Source organism: Typopeltis vanoorti, chromosome 15 (genome assembly GCF_054136105.1).
Source record: "Typopeltis vanoorti isolate ZY-2024b chromosome 15, IOZ_Tvanoo_1.0, whole genome shotgun sequence".
Classification (NCBI taxonomy): Eukaryota; Metazoa; Arthropoda; class Arachnida; order Uropygi; family Thelyphonidae; genus Typopeltis; species Typopeltis vanoorti.
Window position 1 is genome coordinate 71,502,053 of NC_143563.1, and position 20,975 is coordinate 71,523,027.

Consider the following 20,975-nt stretch of genomic DNA (forward strand, 5'->3'; position numbering starts at 1 on the left):
AAATAATAAAATTTAAAGATATTTCTTTATTATGTTAATTTTAAAAATTAAATAGTTTCTAATTATTTAAGATTAAACTTAAAATTTTAGAGGAAATGTAAAAATCTTGATGCACTAACAAAATATTCGCGAATTTATTAATTATATTATTTATACTTTCCTAGACAGTGATTGAAGTTCTCAAAAAAAAAAAAAGTAAAAGCAAGTGAACTAAATATAGTCATGCTGTAAACTCTAAATAACATATATAACTCTAAATAACATATATAACAAACGTTATGTTTGATTCCACAGCTGTATTTATATTAGTTGTTTTGATAATAATATTTTGAAACTGAGTTATGTTTTGGTTACATAGTAAGACACCATTCTGATCTTTGAAACAAGTTTTAATAACAGACAGAGGTTTGTCAATATCTGAATCTGAACGTTGAAAACGGAACAGTTTGATTCTTAAGAAGTTGAATATTAACTAATTAAGTTTTGAGTATTAAAATAAATGACAAGAAGGAATTTTATAAACATATTAATAACTAATAACATTATGAATAAATGTAGTTTTGTAAGAGAATCTGGAGTACGAAATAACAGATCAGATAGCAATGATTTTTCCAGAGAAATAAGATGGAATTGCATTTCATAAAGATCAAATTTCATTAGTTCATATTTTCGTTGCCTGATTGGAGAATGGTATGGAGATCGACATTTAAAGAGTTGATTGCAATATTTATGTTATAAGGTTTCTGAAAAAAGAAGTCCTCACTCTGTCGTCAGAAGAGCTATGATTGAGATTTGTAATCATTGAAGATATTCATTCTTTGCGTTATTCCAACTCAATCTCTTGTCTTCTTTAATCTTTGATAGCACCCAGTAACAAATCAAGAGGAATTCTCATTTTTCCCCTCTGCTTTTGTTAAAACATTAATAAAAAATCTAGTTTAGACAGAAAAGTCATACAGTTAAATATAATCTGCACAACAAATTATTTTTGTCCGATTTGCGTTTCTTAATATTTCAATTTGTTTTACTCTCTATAATGGAGGTGACAGAAGAAAGACTTACAGCGAATCAAAAATTAGTAATCTCTGACGCAGGAAAATAGAGGTTTCTTCCAGAAAGAAACTGAGATTTTTAATCCGGAGACTTAGCAAAATCGAAAGTAAAACAGGGCATACTAATGCTAGTTAGAATTAGGAGCATCGCGTTGCATCTAGGACTCAGCGAAAATGTACCTAACCTCGACTTTCTTCAAAGCTTTTTTTTTTTGTTTTCTTATGTCTTCTCTCAAATGGCTCAAATATTATCATTCGATAATCATTTTTTACAAAAAAAAATCGATCTACTAAATTTATTACGATAATAAGTCTCTTGATGAGTTATTTTAAATTTTAGTCAATTTTATTGTTTAATTCTTCTATAATTTTGGGGATTTCTTACTACTACTAGTATTATTTACGCCAGCGACTCTACAATTATTGCAAAGTCTCCTGGTTTTTTTTTTTTTTTAATTTACATTATCGCTGAAAAAATAAAATAAAATAAAATAAATTAATACTGTCCAAGAAAAAAAAAACATTGTCTTTCTTTTGGTACGCTATTATTTAAATGATTAGCAGCACGGCAGATTAGCGCACGTCAAATTGACTCCGTTAAAACTATTCCAAACCTGTAATTATTGTACGAAACTGAAGTTTGAAATCTGACAAGCGCGTGCGCAGTTAATTTGAACTAATGCCTAGATAAAAATTAAAAAGGAAAAAAAGTTATAGATGGCGTTGTGACAGACTTCATGAAATAAACACGCATATGGTTGCTTAGTATTATTCAAATTAAACTTTTGAATTCAATTTTGGTTGATTTATATGTCTACTAATGTATAAAACTTTATAACATAGTTTTTTAGCTTATGATTATACTGAAAAGCCTTTTTCTCTAGCCTTTATCGTCTAGTACCGAGCGCAGGTCTTAATAAAAATGTACATTTAAAGCCATATTTTAGCTAATAGCTTAGCTGAACTGCCAAAGACTTCCGATAGATCGCTATTCCACCTTTCCTTTGAGTACATTATCTATCCCATCAAGGAATCTTCAAGTATCCAAAGTTTGGTGAAAAAGCATCACTGAAGTATTCCTTTCACTTTTAGATAATGTCTGCGAGTCCATCATTATTTCAAAGAGAAATTTTTATGTGGTCTTCAGAGAACTGCATAACTCGAGGATTTGCTAATATACCGTACTTTTCGGGTGAACGACCCACATTCATTTGTATGACACACCCAAGCAATGATGTTAAATTCATAGGAAAAAGTTTTCAGAAATACATCTAATTTTTTTTTAATCAAGCTTTCTAAATCTGTGCTATGCTATGCTGTTATATGGATAGCGAATCGAAACAGACGTTAGTTCGTTCTAATATTCTGATTTTTTCCCATTATTAAAAAAAAAAGAATTTTGTACATAAAACAATTGAAAGCAAACAAAAAAATCATTTAGAAAAAAATTATTTCGCATTTATTATCAATTATTATTGTTTATTAATTTTAATAAACTTACAAAAATAGAAACGCTTCACACCTAAAGATATTTTGCATAGCAAATATAGTTATTGGAATGCTCACCGAACGAACAATTAAATATTTTGGCTACTTAGTAAATCAAGTTTCATTGAGAAACTCATAATTATTATTAGACTTGCAGGAATCGCATTTATTGGTAATCTTTGTTAGTCCATCTTAACAATATATGTTAGATTTGTTTGCTTCTTTCTTTTAAAGCCTCTTCATTTCTTATCTAACCTTGAGCACATTAAAAATCATCTGAAATCTTATTTTAATATCTCTTACATTCGTTTTATTTATTTATTTTTATGTCCAGCTTTCTTCTTCTTTTCTCCTCACTCTAATGTTTGGTGGGAGAACGATGTTGTGACAAGTTGTCTTCCCTTCCCGATAAGTGTTTTTCTCTGTACATATGTTAGGGAGCCGGTTTGTCTGTTTTGAGGGATAAAAAAAACACTACTTTTCTGGGAGAAAAAACTCCACCGCCGTCTGAGACCGGCGCTAACTCGTCGGTTAAAAAGCCCTGGTAAAGATTCTTCGCTCATAGATGAAATTTAAAACCGGATCTTTCCAATCAGAGGGCGTTGTCGAAATTAAATTAAGGAGGCTCTGTGCAGGTTTATTACCATATAATAATATTATTATATTAGCTTTGATTAGCAGAATTTTCCCATCATTATCCCTAATTTTAATGTCAGGGCTGGATATCGTGATTTCCTCATACATTACTGCCACCTGACTGAAATCTTTCAATAAAGAAATTTTGGTTTTATAATTTTACATAGACTTTAGCATTCTTTTTCCCATTGAACTTATGAGAAATTATTCACACCAACATCCGTTGGTATTAAACTTTAAACCGAAGAAGGCGGCATTTAGTAGCATTTACATCTGCAAGCATTCTTCTCAGAACATCTTTCTATAGATCCAATTTTGCAAATAAAGTACGCAGGCACAATGTAGTTAGATTATAAATCTCTTCATACTAGTATTTTTAACGCACACCCTCATGGTGTTTTCGGTAAACATATACACTATATACTATGTAAATAAACTGTAAATACTACAGAGCAGTGGTCTCTAATGTTTCTTGACTTCCCCAAACCCTAAATGACCTTGTAACAAATTTATAACACCCCTCCTTTTTCTCTTATTAATATATATTCAAAAAAAGTAACAAATTAATTGTTATACCTATTGTATTTATTAAATTCAACATATAATTATAAACTAATATTTTTAATATTTACTGATATATCTTATATTAGCAATTAATTTTTAGACCAAATCATAAATTAAAACTTTTCATTATATTGTAAACAACAAATATTTTAGTAATAACTGTCATACGATTTTAATGTCACACTTGTGCCTGATTCTTCTTCATCCATTTATTAATGGTGTAACACTTAATGCTTCTTCAACAACAGTAGCAGCCTTCCTCTCTTTAATATGCTGAAAATTCTCACCAGCATAAGTAGTGGAAAATTATAGCAATATTATCATAGCAGGTTTGGTGCTATGATAATACTGGGAAATTTTTTAGCAACATAACACCCAAAAAAGAGTTCATGATGATAACATATATTTCTATTGGGAATAACAGTGAAATGCAGAAAAAGCAAGATAATTTTTACTTAGAGATTGATAAGTGGTGGAATTGTATGCAGTAGATTTATGCTACTGGTTCCTTTTATAAAAACAAGTACGTCTTGGATATCTATACTTGCATAAAAAATCTCAAGGTGCAGGAAGAAAGAATAATTAGTTGCATAGTTTGCCTTCTATGCTATGAAAATCAACTTTACTGACTCCAAGGATGAAGCAAGATGCTTTTCATATTCCCGGCTGTCTGAAATGGATACAGTGAAGGAAAGAGTTTATGAGCAATATGCTCGCCCTGAGAGGGCAAGGGGATTATAGATCATTTCTTGAAATTAGGATGGCTTTAGGTCTTTTGTTGGAAGTTTATTTTTCACTTGGTTATATTTATTTTCACCATAATACATTTAGTTTAATCCTTTATCCAAGTGTAAGCAAACAAAGTTTGCGCCTGAAAATATCTTCAGGACTTCTTCAAGACTGGGGTAAGGTAGCGCAACAACAGGCAACTCCGAGCAAAGGAGGACCAAGCCCTCATCACTCCTTGTCTCAGTATCTTCCACAATGCAAAGCACATATCCTTGCGGACATGTATACTGCTATGCATTAAGGGAAGGGCCACTACCCAGACCGGTTTCAACCTTTATTGAGGTGTATTTAAGTAAAGACTTCTCTAAAAAAAAATTAGACGATCCCGAAAGATCGCCCAACTCAGCTTTGTTTCACTCAGTGACAGGCTCACCCCGTCACCAAGAAGAACTTCTCAACGGTGGCTCTAACCAGTGGCAGGTTCATCCCACCACCAGACAGCCATAATCTCAGCGGTGGCTCTACTTAGAGGCTCTGCTTGGGGTAGATTTTTGCCCGTCTCTGAGTAGAGCCACCGCTCTACTCAGAGACCATATTCAGAATATAAATTTATCATTCTACTTCTTAACAAAAAATTGAGCTAACGTAGTTTGGCAGGCATTATGTTTCTTTTTTTCATTTTTTTTTCCATACAACTGACGATATGGCCCTGTTGCCTCTTCTACAAATTTTACTTCATCTCTCTTCATCAAGGGTTAGCCTCTAAGCATTGCTGCTTAATAACTTCGATTGTACCAAAAATATTTTTAATTGTTTCTGTGAAATCTCTTTGGGCTTGCCAGTGATTAAATTTTCTTCATATTCTTCAGGATCTTCCGCTGTGAATCTAAATTTAGCAGGTCGGAATCACTCAATTTCTCAGAATGAGATTTAATTAACTTAGATACATTTGACAAACCTCTAAAAGCTTTGCACAATGTGGAAGAATGTGCTTCCAAACGGTTCATATATTACTAGCAGTAATTTTATTCGACTTTGCGACACTTTATAACCAGGTTGAGATTTCTCCGATTTAGCCAGAAAAGTCTTGGAAGGTATTCGCTTCAAAAAAAAAAAGCCAGTTCCATCGACATTAAATATAATATTTGTCGATCGCAATAGCCTTCCCCCCCCCTTCTTCCACAATTTTCTTCAAAATCTCTGGATAATTTGAGGCCACCTCCCCATCTGCACTTGCAGCTTCGCCTGTAATTAGAACATTATGTAGGCTATTATCTTTTTGAATCGCTCAAACCACCCCACGTTAGTGGAATTCTTTTCCATCATTGATATCCCTTTCTTTCAAGGCTGCAACAAGACAATGCTTTTGATTTAATAAGGTCAGTGCTTAGCTGGATCCGTTTTTGGTTACAATCCTCGATACATGTAGAGAGAAGTCACCCTACCTTTCTCTTTGTATTCAGCAGCTTTGCTTAAAATTACTCGTATAGCTGATTCACTCATTTTGTGTTCTTGTCCTATCTTTGCTGTAGACTTGCCTTGTTTGTTTTTCTTTATAATTTCAAGTTTTTCTTCCAATGAAATTACTTTTCGAATAATTTTCACACTTCCACTTTTTTGCTCATTAATTCTTTTACTCATGATTAAAGGTTAGGGAAATATTTTAAAATTAAAAAAAAAAGTAAGGAAAACAATTGCAAAGGAGGCACGAGATATGATCACGAGATATGCTATGTAATTAGCAGGCGACATAAATTTTGGAAGTAAATTCGGAACATTAGTCTATACATGGAAATAGTGTAGTATGTCATTAAAAATAACTTTGTAAAATGTTTGAAATCGGTAACAAAATTATTTCACCCTGGTGAGTAATTTTTTTAAACAGTTAGCCATAAAAATGTATAGATAGAAAATTTTTATAAATCTGTAACATTTATTTTTAAGATGGATAGGCGCAGTAATCGAATTTGGGTATAGAATAAAAAATGACGCACTAATCGGAGGCGCATTAATCGAGGGATTGCTGTATACCGAACTTTTGCCAAGAGTAGGCATTGTGTGTTTCGTATATGCACCGAGGCAACTCTTAACAAAGATAATTCAAGTTTTTTCTGAGATCATGTCCGTATTAACTACACTCGGCTTATTTAGAATCCTGAAGTGGTTTACAAAATTCAATTTCTGAACTCTAATATCAGTGTTTCCAGATTATTAAATTCTTAGCTCCCCATGATACATTATTTTCGTGTGAAAGTTAAGCTATAACCCATGAGATTCACATAGCTGTGAATGCCTGCTTGTGTGAATATTCTTTGCCTACAAACAAAGATATACATCAAGCTCTATCTAAATCTCTTCATTTATTTTTTTTAAACATACTTAAAAATAAATCGTGAGTATTACAAGTAATTATTTTTTTTAAATAAGTATGAATTTCAAAACGTAAGTTTTTTTAATATTTGGTCTTTTATAAATAAATTGTAAGTAAATATTAAAGAGACTTTTCTACGTGCGCACTCACACAAAAATCTGTACATGCACTTGCATATGCATTGAGTCATTTCTTCTCTCCTTTCAATATCACAGTTTCATCCTATCAACAAGATTCCATACTATTTTTTATCGCCATAAAGGGATTACATTGTTTGATACTAAGCTTGCCATTTCGAACCGTATAGACTTATTAAAAAAAATATAATACCTACGTTGGCTTGAAACTATCCATCTTTATGTGTTTCTTTTGTCTGCAGACTGCTTGTTCTATTTTTTTTTTCAGTAGAATTTATGCAGCGCAGTCACCGAGGTAGCGAATATCCTAGGATCGGTATCGACTCATCACGCTCCATAGATAAGTGGTATGGTGATAAAGTAGCAAACAAACTAGTAACAGATGCAATACACATCTGTATGGATAGTTGTTTCGTGCACCATGCCTACATAATTGATAGATATTGATTGAATTGTCGATGATAGCGTGTCTTATTTGAAAGGAAGAGAGTGGATTTATGGGTAACAGAAAATGGGATGATTATCGTATTGTAGATTGAATGAGATTTTCATAGATTCTAGTTCTGTAAATGGAACAACATAGCGTCGAGGTGGCCAGGGAAGGAATATTTTTTATAATTCTAAATTATCTCACACAGGACTTGGAAAATTGTAATTTAACGATAACAAGGAGGAAATAATGAATATTCACATGCTAGGAATTAAAAAAAAAAAAAAAGTATAAAATGAAACATGGTTTCAGGGGAATATCCTAAAATACGTATATAGCTGAAATAACAACATCCTGTCAACAGCAAGTTATTTACTCCTTTGATTAAAGCTATAATTTATTCCTGTCTTTTGTAATGTTTTATTTCTTCCGCTGCTATTAATTTCCTGTGAGTGCCACACTTAGGAGTAACCTACTCTACTCGGTAGAGTAGCTTCACTGCATAGCTTCTGAGTAATGCTGTGATGGAGGCTTTTAAAGGATACGGCGACTAGTTGACGACCATCAATTCCTTGCTTACTTCCGTCAACAGCATCCCCCCCCCCCCCCGCATGAAATGTATTACAGCAACAGTGATAACTGACAACAACAGAACGTGCATCGAAAGAAACAGACTTTACACCTATGAGTGGGTTAGAAAAAAAGCTTGGAGAGGGCACAATGAAACGTAAATGTAGATGGATCAATCTCCATTACTGGTTCGTTGGTAATGGTGGAAAATGGGAGTGGAAGTTGGTAACCATGTACCCCATTTATATCGAGGTGATAGAAGATCGTTTAATCACTAGTTCTTTATATTTCATATATGTCTCTTTCTCTAAAAAAATAATAAAACAAAACCATAGAAAAGCAGATGTTTCAGCTTGTATTAGGAAGAAAGGAGCCAACATATATCAGAAACTCGTCATACAGAACTCATTCTAGATTTAAAAAAAAAATAAAAATCCTTTTTTTTTTTGAAGAAATAAACACATTCCCATTTCTTTCAACTTAATATATTTCATAAATTCATCTATTTCACTTTATTTATTTATTTTTATTTATTTTTTTGGGGGGAGGGAGGCGGACTGAGTCCTTGACTCTTTATCCCTTCATCTGATTGAAGAAAATCTATGTGGATGGGGTGTTATTGAACTAAAAGCTCTAGTCTTAGCTGGGTAACGGCAATAGCCGAGCCTCAGTTAATAAAACTTCATTGGCTACAGCAGGAGTGCCAAACTAGCTGCCCTTAAACCAATTTCTTGCGGACCGTGATGCCTCAAGGAAAGATAGCAAAAAAGAGGATGGTTGCTTTTTATAATAAAACAGAAATGTCGATTTCAACATTCGATTTATTCGTTTTCAAACGACATTTATAGTTACAATATGGATGCAACGACCCGTTATAATATAATTGCAATAATAAAAATTTATATCGCAATTTCAAATATGTATCCAGACATTCCAAAACTACAATCTTTCCACTACATTATTCATCAACAGGTCCTGTGCTCCAAAAGTATTGGAAATGAGCAGCGTACTCAAGACTGTGACAGATACTGTGAACTTCATCCGATTCAACGGCCTCAATCATCGCCAGTTGGTAGATTTTCTTAAAGACTTAGATTGGAGAGTGAATTTGAAGGACTACTTTATTACACAGAGATTCGTGTAACGTGTTGGTTATCTTGTCATAAAGTTCTAAAAAGCTTTTTTTTTATTTTTTATTTATTTTTTTTTTTAAAGGAGATAAAATTGTTCCTAGAAATGAAAAATCACGATATCGCATTTCTTAACGATCAGACATGGGTACAAGATCTAGCATTGTTAGTGACCTGACATTTAAATGTTAAACTTCAGGGGAAATATCAGTTAATAACACACATGTATGACGCACTGGCAAGTTTTTAGATGTAAATTGGTTTTGTTTCAATGTGTGAACAGTTAAACGATAAGAATCAAAGTTTTACCTTTTCTCAATATTGTCCCAAACTAAGAATTTGATAGACGATTTAAAGATTTTAAGGAGCAAGAAGAAGTGTTTTTTTTTTATTTCGCTTTATACAGGTCATTTCCCCTTTAATTTCGAAAGAGTTCCCATTTCTATTCAAATGTAACGTATTGGTTTCCAGAATGATTCCATTCTAAAAGAGAAATACCAAGAAGTCTGTGTTTCAGAAATATACACATATTTAGGTCAAAAATATGCGGAAATAAAAAAAAAATGCAGTAAATATTCTATATTATTTTGGAAGGTACCTATTTATGCGAACAATTATTCTCATGTATGAAAGGTAACAAAACAGCCCACAGTTCAAGACTAACCGACGTCAATCTTTCTGCCATAATGAAGGTTGTATGCTCTCAATCATTGAATCCAAATTTTTTGTGAGCTGGTTAACAATAAACGTTATCAAATATCGAGAAAAAATAAAATACTACAATTAAATTACTTAAAATTACTATAATTATATGATGCAAGTATGTGTGTGTGTGTATATATATATAAAATGATAAACCTTTTTGTGTCACTTTTTTTGTCAAGTTATTTGAAACGTTTTGAAACTCAGGGCTACCCTGAGTGTCGAGTCTTCAAAATTTGAGCCATCAGAATTCAAGGAGAACAGGCCTACCAGTCCGGAATTCGGGGGAATTGGGCGCCGTAGGCGCCATGGAGGGCGCATTAGATATGAAAAGTTGTATTGAGGAAATTTAACTTTTTTTATATAATTTAAAAATTTTAAGACACAACTAAATTAATTTTTTTATTAAGTATTCAATATTTTTTATATTAAATTATATCTAAGTGTTTTCTTATCTAAATTATTTAGTAAGTACGGACTTGAAAGTGTGAAAACCCAATCATCTTAAAATAGTAATCCGATTATTATTAAATTAAATATACCGCTTTTAAATACAAGATTATCACCATATAAGATACTACTGTTGCATTCCTTACTATTGCTTCGTTTCTTTTCATAGAACATTACATAGATTTCTTTAAATTTTTTTTTTCAATAATAAATGGATTTTTTTTTCTTCATTGCATCGTTCTTTGAAAACGAATCACACGAAACACTTTATAACTTAGAAGTAGTGGAGTGCTTTAATTAAGGTTGAGAATTCTTTTTTGAATTTACATTAACTGATTTTATCAACGCATCATCCTTTCATTATTGCTTTCCCTCCCCGTAGTTTCCATTTGGTCATTTCATTAACAAAAGGCACCAACTCCTTGAGTACATTCGGGGTCTTTTGTCATTGCAGTTTTACATTTTTTTTTCCCTCTTCAATTCGAGTCTTCATCGAACGAAAGAGAGAGAGAGAGAGACGCAGATGACGTCTTCAAATTACTCTATGGATAGAGTGCAGAACATGATGTCTTCATATTAAATCTGCGTGACAAAAATTCTCTCGCATCAAAGATGAAAAAGTAATTCATTCCGAGTTTAATAAAGATATCAGTTTATAATGAAAAATTGTATTCATTCAATACCTACAAAGAGAGCCGATAAACGGTTCTCTATTTATAAAGAGAAATGTTTATATATATCAAGTAGGAAAAAAATCCAGATGCATATCTTTTTACTTTTGTTTAATAACCTCAATAAAATTATATAAAATAAAATAAAAAAAAATCAAAGCTGCCTTTTGTAGAAAACCATTCCATGCCAAAGAAGGGTTTTCATCTGATCCGGTAATACTGTTCTCTGAATGAAAGATAGAAAAAGAGGAGTCGAATCTTGTGTACGATGAGCTGACAGTTTATTTACCCGAAATTTAGAGTTTCTATTATACAATTCATAATTCTAAACGAGGTACTCAATGTACCAATTTTCTGGAAATTCGTGTGTTTCTCTTATATATTTTAATTGGAATATTCATAAATGTTGAGTGGTATTTTGAACCTTAGGTTCATGTTGCTCCTTTAGTATAAATATAAGAATATTAATTAAATAGGTTGCTCCAAAACATACAAAGCTTGCTTATACAGTCTTCGGTTCATAATGATTTTATTCGTCATTCTAAAAAGATTTCGAGAAATAAAAACACTTAAATTATTAACAGCACTTTATTTCAGCAATTTACGTATTTTTTTATAATTATAGGACTTGGTTTTTATATAATACAAATACAAGCAATGGACTTTGGGGGTTTACATATACTAAGTTATGTAACTCAAAAATATGTGCTAGAGCTCTGAATGTTAAAATATTAGTATATAGTTTTTGAAAAGAGTATCGTTTTTATGTGAAGCATTTTTGAAGGATGTGGACTGACACATAATATTGAAAGAAAGATCGTATCATGCGATGGAAAGAACTTATATGCCGAACCCCTCGCACACGTTCGAAATTAAACATATGAAATCTTTCACGTCTATTTAATATTATCATAAATGCTAACTTTGCTTATTTAGTATCAAGATTATGTTTAGTATTTTCGGAAACTGACATTCATTCTACAAGCAGAAAACTATACCTTAACTAAATTTTATTTGCACACTCCTGAGCCAAAACATTGATCACCTGCCTAGTATCGTGTTAAGTCTCCTTTAGACAAAATAATCGCTTATATCAGTCTTGGCATTGACTCTACTAGTCCACAGCAGGTATCCCAAGGTATTCTGGATCAACTAGACATAATAACGTCCCTGAGGTCAGCGACCTAGGGAGGCACTGACGTCGACGAGCGGATGATTCGTTCTATATTCAGTCCCATTGAACACAAATGTTTAAGGCGATTCGAATTAGCAGCATATGGAATGCTTGGATATGCTATTCGAACCATGTCGCAATGGAAGTCTTTTGACATAGGCCTTGATGGAAGAGTCCAGATCCATTGGGCTACATTATCACATGTAAGATATAAACTTAGAAATACTCCCTAGGAATTAGCAGTCAAGGTATGTTCGATGGAGGATGATGGGATCCAGTGATATCTATAAGAACAATCCTCATTTAGAATACCGTCATAGCCCACCTGTTTCCGGCTAACCACCCACTCTGGCTGGCCAGAAACAGGACGATATCTTGTCATTAGATATCGTCACGATTTTCCTATATTCTGTTAACTATAAGTATCACATATAGGGCCCACCTTTATTTTACCTTCTCATTATAGTACGACCATATTGCTTGACCAAAGGATAGAGCAGCCTTTAAACATACACTATGTTGAAAGCGTTATGCATATATGGATAACTTTTTTGCAAGGAATGCAAAGCATTATGACTGTTAGCCAACAAACCTTGCCACTAGAGTTTGTGTAATTACAGCACAGTTCAAAATGTTGTAACATACGAGTCAAGTATGGCTGACAGTATTAAAAGATTAAACAAAATCGGTGAGGAATTGGTGTATGTTTTCAGCATTCACCAATTCCATAGCCAGGAGTTTAGAGGGTTTTACAGATGCCGAGGCATTGTGCCATAACACGACATTCTGAAGTACAGTAGGAAACGAACAATTGAGTATGAACATGATACAATTGGTAACAGTTGAGGATCAGCACTGCCTTGTTGCTACAGGAAGTACTGATACTAAAACAATACTTGTACTTGTTGCCACGGCCCGTAGCAACGAGGCTACTGGAAGTGCTGATACTACATTACTACAGAAGCCTCGAACAAAAATAAAATTCTCTGTAGAAATAGAAATTTATAATCGAAGACGTCTACTTAACGTATAGTCCTTATAAGGACTGGCTTAAAGGGGCGAAGCAAGAATGCTTTTCATCTTCCCCGTTACCTGTAGAGGACAGTGTAGGGATAACGTGTTATTGAGCTATTAAAGCTCTGATCATGGCAGGAGGGTAACAGCAATAGCCGAACCTCAGTTAGAACTTCATTGGCTACAGCATTGCCATCCATTACCCTCCAAGAGTATTAATTACCACATCTCACCTTCATTGGCTACAGCATTATCGTAGTCAAAAATATTATTAATTTTTGTGAAAATAAATGGTGTGTTAATATAAAAAAGATACAAATAAAAAATAAATATATTTTAAACCAAAATTGTAATGTTTATTATTAAAAACATGATGTTTTATAATAAATTATAAATTAAAAGCAATCTATTAGCTGAAAGTATGGGATAAAAATGAGGAAAGTAAGAAATTGTAAAAGTTCTTTTTTAAAAAAAGACATCACGATTTCTGATATTCATGTCTTCAAGTTGACTTAATAAATGATATCTACAAATTCTTTTTATGTTACACCACAAAACTTACTTTTCCCCCACTAAAAAAATAACTTTTCTTTATTTATACATGTTTCCTTTTCCAAGAATCCATTAATCTTTATTTCCTTCTAGTATCTAACACTGATATCCAAAGGTGGTGACGTTATCAGAAACAATCTTCTCCATTAAAGAGTGAGTACGAAGCAGATGTTGACATTTGAGGGCTTGAGAGAGGGTAGGGGAGGGAGGGGGTGAAAATTGAAGGGAAGGATGAAAGAAGAACTATCAATCGATTTCTAGCCCAGTAGTGAAAGGAAGGTCATAAAGTGTACATTTTTTGGCACAGGAAGCAAACTCTCGGATATTAAAAACAGTCCGTAACGGTGATGATCCAAAAGAATTTTTTTTTTCGTTCTTATAGCTAACTGAATATGGAAAAGAACGAAGGAAAAATTTTTTATTCCGAAGTGGTGAAAGGTTACATCACTTTTCCATGGAAACGAATGATAGATGAAGGTATTTCGAAAAGAATATTTGACGGATACTGGAATGTGCTCTTTTCTTTACGGTTTTTCTTTTGTTGCCATTCCCCCCTCCTCCCCTCTCATTTCATTGATATTCATAGCTATGAATTATAATTTCGAAACTTTAATCGCCGATAGCATGGGGAAATGCATGATTAAGATTCGATTGAAGTTTAATATGCAAATTATCGTTTACTTAAGTCGATCCGGTAATCGAAACTAATCAGGAGTTTCTTTTGAAGTCACTTTCAAACTCGGAAGCCAAACAAGTGTTTTCATTCATGTAAACAAGTTTCCACTACCTTCATTCGTAGCGAATGGAAATTATGAAAGTAGAAATCATTTACATGTAAATAATCTACGTAAATACAATTTAATCAAGTCACGTTTTGTTTTGAATTTTCCAAGCAAAACTAGTTAAGTGGGTATCAGATGTACATAAGGTCACACAGCTGTACAGATGCTTCAAGAGACCTTGAAAATATTGTTAATAGATATAACCCAAGCAGAGAGAGATGATTTAGAATTAACTGGAGGCAACTAAGATCATCATAGGAGTATATAATTGAGTGGCTTCACTGACTCGTTTGTCTCTTTACAGTGGGGTGATAAAAATCCAATTTCTTAGATGCTGGAGGGAAAATAAACCTTCTGTTTTCATGTGAGATTAGCTAATTCCGTATATAAAATGTCCATCTCGTTCTAGATGGAATTTAACAACATTAGAACCAAAGGATAAGTGTCATTCATCCTTCCGACTGGCTATAGAAAAAGAGGGAAGCCAAAGATTACACATTTTTTAAAGAGAGAATATATAAATAAAAGTGATAAGCAGACAAATGGAGAGAAAGAAAGAAAATGGAATTTATTAGTAAAGAGCTGAATAAAGTGAACGAGCACATAAATGGAAAAGAAACTATAGACAGATAGCTAATGAATATCTGGAAGAGACAGAGAGGAAAAAACCGAACGAAATAGAAAGAAAGTAGAAAAACAACATATGGGAAACAAATCAGATAGCAGCGAAGAGAGAGAGAGAGAGAGAGAATAGATCAATAGAGAAGAGAGAGAAATATAAACGAAGAGAGAAAGAACAAATTAGATGACAGAGAATTTTTTTTTTTTTTTTTTTTTTTTTTTTTTTTTTTTTTGCAAACTCGTGTTTTTGGTAACATGATTAAGTCCTTTTATAGACCGATGAAAATGATCTTGGGACTTTTTCCCGTTTTAACCAAAACTTAAAAACTCTTCTGGACTCATAATGAGCAAAATCTTTTATTCAATTCTGCATACTCCATTCGTATTCATAAAGAAAAAATACTGAAGATATCGTAGGATAAGTCACGAAACATCCCAAATGCTTATAAATGTCAGACCTGATAAAGTTATGAATTTTAAGTGCTATTTTAGTTTGAATTTCGTACAAAACAGCCTTTTTAAAAAATATATTTTGTCTTTATTTAGTCAATAAAAACTGCAGGCGAAGAGTGGAAGAACTCGAAATAGGCAAAGTGCTGTTTTCTATTGTTTGTGTGTGTTATTACACGAACGCAACTGTCAGAGAGAGAGAGAGAGAGAGCGTGACCCCAATACACATCTTGTACGTGATATGGTGCCACTACTGCATTCGATCTGCCTAGTGCGTGACATCCATGCATAAAGTGTAAATTGTAAGTTTTCTCATAGCTTGACATGCATCTTTACTGAACTTCAAGTAGCACCACGAGAGTACCAGAGGAGGGGGGGGGGGAAGAGACGCCTCGTTCCTAACTAATAGGCAGATGAGATCAATCATCCACTATCAAAAGTTTTTATCACCATGACATCCGTGCGTGATATGTCGTTAAAAGTGCCTGCATGGGTACATTATCTCCAGAACGGTTGTGTTGTTAATAGAACTCCAATCACATTCTTTGCACAAACTCCGAGAGGATCTGTCTCGCAAAAAAGATACGAAAAGACGGAAATTTTAATGAGTTTACCGGAAGAAAATTGCGTCACAAATCAGTAGGATGGCATTTTCAGGGATAAAGAGGAAATTTTCTTATTTGTTTTCTTGGATAATTTCTTGTCATTTGACTTCTTGCTCACGGAACGTTCGGAGCCTATCTTACTCGCTACTAATAAATGAGATGGTACAGAGCTTGGCAACTCCGCTATCGTGTGTGTGTGTGTGTGTGTGTGTGTGTGTGTGTGTTGCCTTTTGAGATGATCAAGAATGCCTACTCATTAGTGTGACACGTACATAATAGAGGATGTTGTGGGCTTATTTCAACTACACCCGACAAGCTTGTCAACATTTCTTGGATTTATGTGAGAGATAAAAGAAACAAGTCTCAGTCTAATGTATAGATATGCAGACATTAAATGACAAGGAGACTTGGGACAGTGAGAGAAAGAAAAGATGGATAAATAGATAAAAATAAAGGAAGTTAGGATAAAAAAAGAAAATGGATAAAAAAATTAGTTAATATTATGCAGACATAAGTCCCTTCCATCCCTGTCTGAGACTGGTTTTAGCTGTCTTATATGAAACGGGATTTGACCCGTGCTTTTTCCCAAACTAAAGGACATAAATTGTTCTTCCGACATCAGGATAAAAAAAAAAGAATATAATAAATAAACATAAAGCATATAAAAGCTGTAGTTTGTTTCTGTTTACTTCATCTCTTTCTCGCTAGGAAAACAAAGTTGATTTTTGTATTTAATGACTTGCACATAGTAAGCAATCTGCTGTACTTTTTATTGTTGCTAATGTAGCGAAACAAGATATTCTGCACTAGTAATTATGGAGTGTTTTTCTGTTAATTTAAGTAACGGCACTGTGTTTCACATACCTGAATATGAACGAGAGAAAAAGAACTACCAATTATCGAACCACGCAGCTGTATTAGGAAGCGACCCTTTTTTTCTTTTTAATTTTATTTTTAAAAAACGGACTGTTTAGAGAAACCGCAGGTGGACCAATAACCAATTGCAAGATGGTAAATGTAATTGCCCGTTCAGTAAAGCTCGCCACAATTCAAGAACTTCTTGGTTGTAAAAAAAAAAAAAAATAATAAAAGCAAAAAGAAAAAAATAGAATGATAGAATTCTAATTCATGGTACCACGCTGATTCCTGAAACTCGTTAAGGTTTGCTAATGAGATCTTTGTATTTGTTCCGACTCCCATTTAATGTTGTTTTTTTTTATTTATTTTACAATTTCCTTTTTTTTTTTTTTTTTTTTTTAACCTTTCCGCTTGCACAGACGTCTCAACGCTTTATCATATTGAAGATGTATTTTTCTTTCCATCTTTTGTGCAATTTCTTTAAAGTGTGTAGCTGAAAGAATTTCCACTATCTTGTATTGAATTAAAACGAAGAAACACCCCGTCTTATGCTTTTAAACCCTTCTGGTAAGTAGACGAAGTTTGAACGTGAAAATGATCTAAACAATCCACTTGAGTTCTACTTCCGCTCTCATTTCTGCTTATAACGCTTTGTCCACAGACTTCAAATCAGAACGAAACTGTTTAAAGTCGATCAGTAGATAGAAACCGCCTTTCGCTAATCGATGACATCACGAATTTTCCTATTATGCAGCACTATCGAGTGAAGAGTTAAAAAAAAAAAAAAAAACATCTACTAGTAGAGAAAATTTGACGCATTGCAAAAAATAATCGACTCGATTTGTGCTCATAGTAATTCCAAATTCACGTATATCGTAGAGAAACAAGCAAAATAAAACTAAAATGCAATGAACACGCATGCTGCGTGCAGCGCGTGGTAGAGAATGTTGAATTCCGTCTGCGTAAATCTGGAGATCTGTATGACACCTAGTGTTCACTTGCTGTATTTTGAAATACATTTATTTATCATTCTGTCACGCACTAAGTTATTGTTCATATGATTACATAAGCAGTTGTTTTAAACACACAAAAGAAAAAAAAATAGAAAACGCAAATGGTTGCGTTCAAATGCAATCAAATACTACCAGATAAAGAAAACAAAAAGGTAAACAGATAGTAAATCATCTTCGGCCGAAGACTTGCTATTTTTTTTTTCCAAATACATCAAATATGAAAGACTTTAGATGGAATGCATTTTTTAAATTAGTGTTTATATTTTGTGAAGAACGAAGTACTGATTTATCATTGCATACAGACGAATGTTTTTTAATGGTATTTGACAAAGACAAAAATGTTCGTTTGGTTACAGAACGTGGTAATTGGCTGTAAGTCAATTACTATCGTTTGTTTATTTAGCGTATCGTCTGTTAATATCAAATATAAATAAAAACATTAAAAAAGAACAATTCCGTCAAATATCATACATTTGCAATTAATATATAATTTTCTTTGATTTGGTAAAGGATTTTATCTTTGAAATATTGTTTAAACTTATAAATATTGTAAAAGTGAAGCATAAATACATCAGATTTTAAAACAAACATCAACCTAACACTTTTTTGAATATTCCGTAATCCCCTCTCCCTTTTGAATAATTCCTTCGACGCCTTTTGCTTAAATCGCAGTTCTCTTTTCACTTTACAGAAACCCCAAATGTACTTCACAGTACACTATGGGAGCCATCGATTCCTCCCACAGTATTATTACATAAGTGTAAAGTGGTGTTTTACCAAGTTCTCCATGGATTTTGTTGTTTGAAAACATTACTAAGAAATGCATTGCATGTCATCAATAAATACTGCTAGGCGACTATTTAACGTCAGCTACTATGTTCTTAGAAATATATATTTTAAGATATAAATTTTAAGAAAAGCGTAATCTACAAATGAAACCATCAATGCTTAATGAATCTAATGAAATATAAAAATTATTTAACATCGTGTAATTGGCTATAAATCTGGGGCTGTTTCGTACAAATCAATCCTCATAAGTTTCATATAATATGAACTACAGTACATTATTAATAAACTTAATTAAAACTAAGATTCCACTTATTAATGAGATCATCAACAGGTTATTATCCTTTTTCTTCTCTCATTTGTCGTTCATAATCCTGACAAATCACTTGTCGGTAAGAAGGAAGAGTCTTTCTCGCTTAATAATTTTACAGCTCGCAAAAAAAAAAAAAAAAAAAAAAAAACCATCATGTCAAATGCGTCCCTTGACTCTTTGGCATGTTTATTATGTGAAGCACGTGCGTTGGAAAAACACTAAGAGCGATTTGCAGGTACATGCAACTAACAGTATAAATCGAATTGGGAATGCGTAGGTAAGCAGAAACAGAACGCAATTTGTAGGTGCTTTCAAGCATCCCTCCCCCGGTGGGGGGGGGGGAAAGAAAAGGATGGAGTCACAAAGGTATAAAAGGAAGTATTCTTGTAGAAGACTTTAAAAAGACAGATAAACGACAGAGCTTGGAGAATCAATGGACAAGAGACTAGGACTTAAGATGAATCACCAAGACAGGAGAGTGGAGCTTTATTCTAAGTTTCTCCCGTAACCTCTCGTCACCGTTACGGTTGCAAACATAACGTGGGAACGATGGAGTGTACTCCGTACTTTTCCGATTAACAACTTTCTTTTCTTTTTTTTTTCTCGGAAGCGTTAAGGCTCGTGGCTGGTAGCATTATTGATCGGAGATGTACCCTTGCAAACACAGGGAGGTTATGCTTAAGGGGAGTTTAGGATGTCCGCAGAAGGGGAGAGAGTCTCAACAAGTATGTTTAACCACCTTTTGTTTTTAACATCTCCCCTCCCCGTTCCCTCCCCCTCAAAGGTTACAAACCCTTCGCTTATCTTCGGCAAATGTAACGATCCAATACCGCTTTGAACACAAGCAAAAAAAAAGCACTTACCTCCAACCAGAAGAAGAAAAAGAAAAGCTACATTGTGCCTCCAGCGTCCGGATAAACGCGCTGATCCTGTCCTTTCCATTGTAATTGTAGCAACTGTCTCCCTGTCTGGTTAAGGCTCATCTCAGCGGAAGGATTCTTTGACGGGATAGATTCGCAGGAGGAGCTTGCCGACCGTTCGACCAATCGGATGCAAGCGATTGTGCGCGGGCAGATCGAAACAGTTGGGAAATGGAGTCTGTCTGTCTAGGGGTCTGTTTCAGAACGGTGTGCGTTTGCCGCCTAATGTCGTCCGGTTACTAAGGTTAGGTGTGTGCGTTTGGATGATTGATTGCTGACAGTGCCCTGGCAGTAAGAGGTGATAATGATGGAGGCCGAGTGGGGCAATTCGTCGAAAATTAATCAGCGCGCGAGAGAGAGAAATTTGTGCCTATTTGGTGATAGAAATGATGATAATGATACTGCTAAACTACGCATTCTACGTCTGATGGATTCACATAAGTTTCAATGTTGGAAACGGAGTGAATAAGCATTATTTCACGAGTACGAACTAATCCTGACTAACAGATCCATTTTATTTGAAAAGATCGAGATGGTATGTGCACCCTTTGCTTTCCGAAGACAGTTAACGGGAAAGCCTTGAAGGAAATGAGGCTATTGACCCAGCTCACAGTTATTGAGAGAGTCGGCAATGACCTCTCAATGTCCTTTTTCCCCTTTCTTTCTTTCTTTTTTTTAAACTTGCTGATGATCCTAAAGCGATCGTATTACTGTACTCACATAAATGAAAGCAAATGGCCATTATATATTGTTAAAAAGGGACACTTTACATTTGCAGATTAACTTTGCTAACATGGTAATTTGTTTTTAAGATTTTTTTAAAATTTAATACTCTTATCGATTTAAAAATAATTTATTAATGAAAACTATTCATTTGTCCTGTCAATTAAATTCTTTGTCATTGTAATAAAATGAATATAGATTTGTATTAATGCTTCTTTACCCAGTGTATTATTT

The 20,975-nt window shown here is 33.6% G+C and overlaps 1 protein-coding gene across 1 annotated transcript in view; it reads right to left on the reverse strand.

The window, feature by feature from the left end:
• LOC150098873 (uncharacterized) overlaps window positions 1–20,040 on the reverse strand; it is a 177,563-nt gene extending 157,523 nt beyond the window's left edge. Inside the window, exon 1 of the mRNA XM_090405767.1 lies at window positions 19,962–20,040. Within this exon, the coding sequence (XP_090261893.1) occupies window positions 19,962–20,040 (79 nt within the window). The remainder of the gene's footprint in view (window positions 1–19,961) is intronic.
• Between the last annotated feature and the right edge of the window lie 935 nt (window positions 20,041–20,975).